The 9,106-nt window shown below is 42.3% G+C and overlaps 1 protein-coding gene across 1 annotated transcript; it reads right to left on the bottom strand.

The window, feature by feature from the left end:
• Positions 1 to 1,108: 1,108 nt before the first annotated feature.
• Positions 1,109 to 6,498, bottom strand: avpr1aa (arginine vasopressin receptor 1Aa). The gene is made up of 2 exons (XM_021567628.3): positions 2,229 to 6,498; positions 1,109 to 1,561 (listed from the first exon to the last, which is right to left on the bottom strand). Exons 1-2 carry the CDS (start codon positions 3,160 to 3,162, stop codon positions 1,266 to 1,268), a joined length of 1,230 nt encoding a protein of 409 aa, XP_021423303.3. The 5' UTR covers positions 3,163 to 6,498; the 3' UTR covers positions 1,109 to 1,265.
• Positions 6,499 to 9,106: the final 2,608 nt, after the last annotated feature.

Raw genomic sequence — 9,106 nt, 5'->3', positions numbered from 1 at the left:
AGGCAAGTCAGGTAAGAACACATTTTTATTTACAATGACGACCTACAATGACGGCCTTAACGACATTGGTGAACTGTATAAACTAGATGACTAATGATGATGTCCCAATGGACATTTAGATTAAGGTCATTTTTTAAGGGTTCTAAATGCAGCAGAAACGATTTCTCATCGATTTATGACCTACGAGGCTCTATGGAATTGTTTTGGGAAATAGTCACTGAAGAAAAGGATGGAAAATGGTCCAATGTGAGGTAGAATTGAGATCCTGATTTCAGCACACATGCAGCTTTTATCCAGAATCCATTCATCTTTGGTTCAGGCTTGAAAAACAAGGATGCAAGGATGCAAAACAGGATGCAAAACAGTAGTTGGGAGACACGGGACAAAATAAGTTCAGACACCTAAAAGAGCTGATCCTCTTGGTTACTAGAAGACGTGGCTAATGGAAGAGCCATTCTGACCACAACACACCATGGGGGGTCTGTGTAGAAGTCAACCAGGCCGGCAGACAGGCACCTCTGTTACTTTGTAAACAGTCAGGGCCAAATGTATTTAATTTCACACTGAGAGATAGGCTCACTGGGCATATAGGGCCAACACATAGTCACACACACAAACAAACAGCAGGCTAACTGTTATCAAAAAAAAAGTGCATTTACTTTTAATAGCATGACTGTGATCATCTAGATCATGCATCTTGGTCACGGATCTGTAATTTGTCATCCGAAGTGGTCTGGGTTTTGCTGTAGAAATCCCTAGGCTGGATCATGTCAACTCAGAATAAATAGAAAAGAGGACTGGAATGTGGAATGTTATAGGACGTGAAAAAGAAAAAGAACTCATGTGATATAGCTGTGGCTGTTGGTATTTAAATATGTTCCGATGACCTGTTTCTTTTCCACTATACATTTTCAAATTCAGATCTGATGTAGCCTATTTCAGTCATTATTAACAATAGTAGACTCCAGAGAATCAGGTTTGGAACCTGATGAAACACTGGACTGTATATGGCACACATACATAATAATGGTTTATACCAGAATAAATAGTTTTTCACTTTGACGTTGCCAAGACTGGCATACCAGACAATAAACCCCAAAACCACTTCATAATCACAAATATATTTTAGAGACACATGAAATAATCAATCAGTGTCAATATCTCAACAGTTTTAAGTGGTACCTTGAAAGTTGTACAATTGTCAAGTCAATAAGAGTTCAATATAATTCATCTCTGTCGTGTGTTTGTGCTTTTAACGCGCTGGGTTAGGTCTCCGTTTGGATAGATGGAACGGAAGACTTGGTCGAGTTGTCAGGTTCTTTCCATGTGCCCGAACTGCATGTTGGGCTCCGGTTGGTCATTTTACTCAATAGCGTATTTCTCCGGAGACTGCTGTCAGAGTCCTCTTTCTTGAACTTGTGGCGTAAGTTATTACAGCACGGGAAACAGTGAGTGAAGTCGTGTAGGAGATGCCCGCTGAAGATCATGTATATCCACGGGTTACAGCAGCTGTTAAGACTCGCGAGGAGCGCGGACAGTGAGACAGCCGTGTTCTCAGAATCTGCATGGGAAGGGTAAAAGCAAACGACCAAAAGAGAATTAGTCCAATAGCTGTGGTAGAAATCAACGGTGCAGTGAAGTTCACAAAACATTCGCTTGTAGGCATTACATAATTGCATGGCACAATCAATTACAGGCAGATCTACAGGCCTATTTAAACACCTGATATTAATAACATGACTTCGTATTTTATGTCAACACACCGTATATGGTATGCTTATTTTGTTATATTTAATTTAGATTCTATACAGTCTGTATTTTAATGCAGGGCGCTCAGTGCTCAAAGGATTATGCAGAATTAGAATTTATATCCAAGACAAAAATATATTAATTTCTATACTGTATTCGTAGCCTACTCCTCGTCAATTCTCATTGACATTTATAGAAAAAAATATGCATCCCAGTTAATGCATAAAAGCAATAGGCTTTTTGGCACAGAATAGATATATCACTGCGCAACCCCTTATATAGACTATGGCTTCCACAGTAGCTATTTGTAGAGGGAGCGAGATCATTGAGTGAAGATATCTCATGGAAATGACGTGGAAACAACGTTGATTCAGCCATTGTGTGCCCAGTGGGTCATGTTATTTATTCTATATCAAGGTTCACCCTTTGATTTTGTGTGCGCAATCCAATATGTTTTCCAATACACTGAAGTCCCTTACCATCCCATGCGAAGTTCTCATCCCAAACCGACCACATCTGTACGATGAAGAAAGGTGACCAGCAAATAATGTACGCCAGAACAATCACAAAAGTCATTTTGACCGTTCTCAACTTCGCTCTGGATATAGTGGTGACGCTGCTAACGGCGTTCTTGCCCATTAGACCGTTTTTAGACGCACCTCCCACGGGTGTCTTCTTTGTCTTATACTTGATATTTTTCCATATGCTGTGGCAGATGAACCCGTAGAATATCATCAGAATGAACACGGGGATGAGGAAGATGCCAACGGTTATCCAAGTAATGTATGCTTTTACGCCCCACGGTTCTATGAAGTGGCCCCAGCAGTCGTAGACCTCCGAGCCGTTCTTGATCTCACTCAGGGAGAATATAAAGTACTGCGGCATGCTGAGGACCAGACTACTCATCCAGGTGCTAATGATCATGATGTAAGACCGCTGGGTGGGCTGCTGGAGGGTTTTCAGAGGGTGGCAGATGGCGATGTAACGGTCCAGGGTCATCATCACCATCATGTAGGTGGAGGCGAACATGCCCATCACCTGGAGGTGCTTCACTATCCTGCACAGGAAATCTGGTCCGTAGAAGCGAAAGGTGATCTCCCAGCATATCTGCGGCAGGACCTGAAAGAAGGCGACCACTAGGTCAGCAATACTAAGGTGCCGGATGAAGAGGTGCATTCTCGACGTCTTTTTCTTAGTGTTGTACATGGCCAGCAAGACACTGACGTTCCCAATCACGGCCACCACAAAGGTGATGCTCAGGACCGTTATCTCTATTTTTGCGACCTCTTCGTTTCTACCGAAAGGATCGCTCCCGTTCGGGAGCACGGTGCCATTGCCAAGGATCCCCATCATCGGATCATTCGTAGGACTGAAAACCAGAGACTGGTTGACTACTTTAAGAGAGGAGTGCATGTACGGGAGTGTGCATAGCACAGCCCCCCTGTGTGATCCTTGGCCCTAGTTACAGTGCTAGAGGGGCAGAGTTGAGTCTCTCTCTTTATAAGGAGCTACCTGAAGCTGACTCGCACAGGACTCCAACGAACTCTTCTCGGTTTCTGAGTTGCTGGGCCTTTTAAACGCGAATCAAATTTCAGCCACCACGCGCTGAGCTGTTTTTGCCTTACCCACTTCTGTATCATATGGCAGCCAGTCAAATTGCGCAAAACTGGACACAACCCCCAAAATCACCAAATCGCCTGCCCACAACCTCTAATATTTTGAAGACTAGCTTTGAAAATTACTGTCTTGTGTGACAAAATGAGCACATTGGTTCTGGAATTACGCAAACAAATGATGCAACTTTTTAATCGTCAATAAATTCGAAATGTAAAACATTCGATTGCTAAAATACAGTTTCAAATATAACATGTATTTATTATTGTTTCCAATCTATTATTTTACTCATGTTTCCCGTGCCATTTAATAACTTGAACAATTCCGCAATGCGTAACGGATGCACCTCTCCGTTATTATAACACATCTGATAGCGAATCAAGTCCTACTCAGATTTTTGTATAAAATACTGTATCAATAATTAAGATGCAACATTTTACAAATTGAATACAGAACGAAATCAAGAAAATTGCCTTATTGCCTTACACAATGCGTAAACTGTTGATTTATTTTCATCTACTGAGAAGCTGGAGGAAAGAGGTTCGGTTGAGCGACACGTTTGGATTTCTTGATGGGGAACGTGACACTAACTAATAGATACATAACAGTTTCAATGGAAGCAGGAATGATGGCTTTGAAGCAGTTCAATTCACCTCAGCTGTGGTTAGCTTTGTGTAATCAAGACACTGATGAACTGTTTAAACTTTGTCAAGATTCGATGCTCTTGAAATTGTGTTATTGTGGCTATGTTTAAACTTGGATTGTTGGGGCTCTTGAAGTTGAAATTCTTTATGTGAATACTTGTTAGATGAATATCCAAATCCACGTTGTGCCAGAAATCAACTTCAAAGACCAAATATGGTTCTCAGCTGGACAAAACTAAAAAGAAGCATGACATTTCAATATCAGATATTTCATAATAGGTATGAGGGCTGTACAGTCTGTGTGAATGCTCCTCAATACAGATATGCTGTGCGATTCTTTAGAGCTCCTCTTTATCTGAAAATTATTGTGATGTAGGTGTGGTTTTGAAGTGAACCCCTAAAAATGTCCAACACAATTTACAACTGCAGCCCCAGAAAAGTGATTACAAAAACCGCTGTTTTGTTGGTCAAAACCATCTGGTCCTGATGATTATGATGTTACTAGGCATGTGCCTCTACTGGCATCCTACCACACGACACTGTAGTTTCACCAATGTCTCAGCGGAAAGAACTCTGGCTGTGGTCAGTGATGAAACCTGATTCTCCAGTTCACACAGGAATGTCGTCTGAATTGCGCCTCAGCTCAATTGACTTACTGGAATCATCAAATGTTCCTGCTAATCCTCTGCCGTAGTGCACGCATTTTCCAATGCATCAGAATCACTAAGAGGACCAACAATGATGCCACGGGGCTGCATACCACTGTCCCATAGAGATAAACATCGTGCCCTGCTTGGGCTGCTATGTCCTGTTTCTGGGGGTTCATAGGGGAGGTGATGATCTGTTCGCTGTACGCTCCAGGCTCTGTGTTTCATAAGCAGTGGGAACCGGGTTGTGTCTGTCTGCTCAACATCCTCCACACAGACCACCTTCCCTCCCTCCTTCCCGGAGAACCGAGAGAATGTGCGTTACGTCTACGGCAGCCTGAATGGAAATTCTGAATCACCTCAAAGACAGCAGGCAGTGCACCTTGGCTTAGAGTTTATTAGGGTTCTGCTTATACTTGCAACGTTGTGGATTTTTTGTCAGCCTCCTTTTTTATTTTTTTTTTACCAATGTCATACACTACATGACCAAAAGTATGAGGACAAATGAGGACCTGCTCGGCGAACATCTCATTACAAAATTGTAGGTGTTTTAATATGGATTTGGTCCTCCTTTGCTGCTGTAACAGCCTCCACTTTTCTGCGAAGGCTTTCCACTATATGTTGGAACATTGCTGCGGGGACTTGCTTCCATTCAACAATGAGCATTAGTGAGGTCGGGCACTGATGTTGGCCTGGCTCTCATTCTGCGTTCCAATTTATCCCAAAGGTGTTCAATGCGTTTGAGGTGTTGAGGAAAAAAAGTCCCATACAATTATTCCTCCTACACCAAACTTTACCTTTGGTACTATGCATTCGGGCAGGTAGCATTCTCCTGGCATCCGCCAAACCCAGATTCGTCCGTCGGACTGCCAGATGGTGAATCGTGATTCATCACCTCAGAGAACGCGCTTCACTGCTTCAGAGTCCAATGGCGACGAGGTTTACACCATTTCAACTAACGCTTGGCATTGTGTGCGGCTGCTTGGCCATGGAAAAACATTTAATGAAGCTCCCGAGGAATAGTTATTGTGCTGACGTTGCTTTCAGAGGCAGTTTGTAACTTGGTAGTGATATTTTTAAATGGAATATTAAAACATACATACAATCTACTTGCAGTGAAGCCGCTAAACATTTACATTACATTTAGTCAGACTCCCATCTAAACTGACCCACAGAAGCAACCAGGGTCCACGCCCTGCTCAAGGGCACATCGAACAGATCTCCCACAAGGTCAAAAATGGGGACCTGAAACAGCGATCTATCAGCCACAGGCTCAAGCTCCCAACCGCCAGGCCACCAGCCCTCCAAGATCCCCCCCACAGTTCCCCGAGAGCTGCCCCTTGTCGTGGAAAATTTCATAATTAGTCATGCTATACTGTGTTTTACTGTTTAAAGGAAAGTCTCTTGTTATATGCTAGTGTTTTTTTCTAACCTGATACAAACTTGTCTTTGTGTGATTTAGTCATAAGACTGGGCGTATAGCTAAGATCCGTTTAGGTGCAACCACAGCATGTAAGACATCCCATGGCTTTACTATCTGCAGGAAGTCAGCTGTGTGGAACCTTGCAGGGAGGAGCACATTATAGTGTGAACTGTGACATAACACAGTTATACAGTTGAGCCCTCATGCTATCTTAATCTGCACAGACAAACCAATCGCACTTTACACTTTGTTCCGCCACTGTTTCCACACATCTGCCAAACTGTCACGTAGACAAAAGAGGTTGTACTTTTTCTATAAAAGCAGAGACCCGAATATGTTTGTTAAGCTTTCAACTCTGAACCATTCTTGGTAATGGTTGATTGCTTCATTTTTGCAAATCTCATAATAAAGTTGTTGTTTGAAGAAACTACAGTCTCTCTCTTATTTAGAAATTCCCCCACACCCTCAACCATCCGAGCGCGCCCCCTCCCGAGAAAAACAAAATCATAAAATATAATGGCTGTTAGCCAGCCTGTCAGTTTAGTGGATTCTGCCACTAGCACAGTCAGTGGAGTCAGCTCAGCTATCCCCATTGAGACCGTGTCTGTGCCTCGACCTAGGTTGGGTAAAACTAAACATGGCGGTGTTCACCTTAGCAATCTCACTAGGATAAAGACCTCCTCCATTCCTGCCATTATTGAAAGAGATTGTGATACCTCACATCTCAAAATTGGGCTACTTAATGTTAGATCCCTTACTTCAAAGGCAGTTACAGTCAATGAACTAATCACTGATCATAATCTTGATGTGATTGGCCTGACTGAAACATGGCTTAAGCCTGATGAATTTACTGTGTTAAATGAAGACTCACCTCCTGGTTACACTAGTGACCATATCTCCCGTGCATCCTGCAAAGGCGGAGGTGTTGCTAACATTTACGATAGCACATTTCAATTTACAAAAATAAAAAAGACGTTTTCGTCTTTTGAGCTTCTAGTCATGAAATCTATGCAGCCTACTCAATCACTTTTTATAGCTACTATTTACAGGCCTCCTGGGCCATATACAGCGTTCCTCATTGAGTTCCCTGAATTCCTATCGTACCTTGTAGTCATAGCAGATAATATTCTAATTTTTGGTGACTTTAATATTCACATGGAAAAGTCCACAGACCCACTCCAAAAGGCTTTTGGAGCCATCATCGACTCAGTGGGTTTTGTCCAACATGTCTCTGGACCTACTCACTGTCACAGTCATACTCTGGACCTAGTTTTGTCCCATGGAATAAATGCTGTGGATCTTAATGTTTTTCCTCATAATCATGGACTATCGGACCACCATTTTATTACATTTGCAATTGCAACAAATAATCTGCTCAGACCCCAACCAAGGAGCATCAAAAGTCGTGCTAAAAATTCTCAGACAACACAAAGATTCCTTGATGCCCTTCCAGACTCCGTCTGCCTACCCAAGGACGTCAGAGGACAAAAATCAGTTAACCACCTAACTGAGGAACTCAATTTAACCTTGCACAATTCCCTAGATGCAGTTGCACCCCTAAAAACTAAAAACATTTCTCATAAGAAACTAGCTCCCTGGTATACAGAAAATACCCGAGCTCTGAAGCAAGCTTCCAGAAAATTGGAACGGAAATGGTGCCACACCAAACTGGAAGTCTTCCGACTAGCTTGGAAAGACAGTACCGTGCAGTATCGAAGAGCCCTCACTGCTGCTCGATCATCCTATTTTTCCAACTTAATTGAGGAAAATAAGAACAATCCAAAATGTATTTTTGATACTGTCGCAAAGCTAATTAAAAAGCAGCATTCCCCAAGTGAGGATGGCTTTCACTTCAGCAGTAATAAATTCATTAACTTCTTTGAGGAAAAGATCATGATCATTAGAAAGCAAATTACGGACTCTTTACTCTGCGTATTCCTTCAAAGCTCAGTTGTCCTGAGTCTGCACAACTCTGCCAGGACCTAGGATCAAGAGAGACACTCAAGTGTTTTAGTACTATATCGCTTGACACAATGATGAAAATAATCATGGCCTCTAAACCTTCAAGCTGCATACTGGACCCTATTCCAACTAAACTACTGAAAGAGCTGCTTCCTGTGCTGAACATAATAAACGGCTCTCTATCCACCAGATGTGTACCAAACCCACTAAAAGTGGCAGTTTTAAAGCCTCTCTTTAAAAAGCCAAACCTTGACCCAGAAAATATAAAAAACTATCGGCCTATATCGAATCTTCCATTCCTCTCAAAATTCTTTGAAAAAGCTGTTGCGCAGCAACTCACTGCCTTCCTGAAGACAAACAATGTTTACGAAATGCTTCAGTCTGGTTTAAGACCCCATCATAGCACTGAGACTGCACTTGTGAAGGTGGTAAATTACCTTTTAATGGCGTCAGACTGAGGCTCTGCATCTGTCCTCGTGCTCCTAGACCTTAGTGCTGCTTTTGATACCATCGATCACCACATTCTTTTGGAGAGATTGGAAACCCAAATTCGTCTACATGGACAACTTCTGGCCTGGTTTAGATCTTATCTGTCGGAAAGATATCAGTTTGTCTCTGTGAATGGTTTGTCCTCTGACAAATCAACTGTAAATTTCGGTGTTCCTCAAGGTTCTGGTTTAGGACCACTATTGTCACAATATATTTTACCTCTTGGGGATGTCATTCGAAAACATAATGTTAACTTTCACTGCTATGCGGATGACACACAGCTGTACATTTCAATGAAACATGGTGAAGCCCCAAAATTGCCCTCGCTAGAAGCATGTGTTTCAGACATAAGGAAGTGGATGGCTGCAAACTTTCTACTTTTAAACTCGGACAAAACAGAGATGCTTGTTCTAGGTCCCAAGAAACAAAGAGATCTTCTGTTGAATCTGACAATTAATCTTGATGGTTGTACAGTCGTCTCAAATAAAACTGTGAAGAACCTCGGCGTTACTCTGGACCCTGATCTCTCTTTGACGAACATAACAAGACTGTTTCAAGGACAGCTTTTTTCCATCTAC

This window comes from Oncorhynchus mykiss, chromosome 2 (genome assembly GCF_057628025.1).
Source record: "Oncorhynchus mykiss isolate SJ-2025 chromosome 2, ASM5762802v1, whole genome shotgun sequence".
NCBI lineage: Eukaryota > Metazoa > Chordata > Actinopteri > Salmoniformes > Salmonidae > Oncorhynchus > Oncorhynchus mykiss.
The sequence above is the reverse complement of the archived record's forward strand: the minus strand, read 5'-3'. Positions and strand labels throughout refer to the sequence as shown.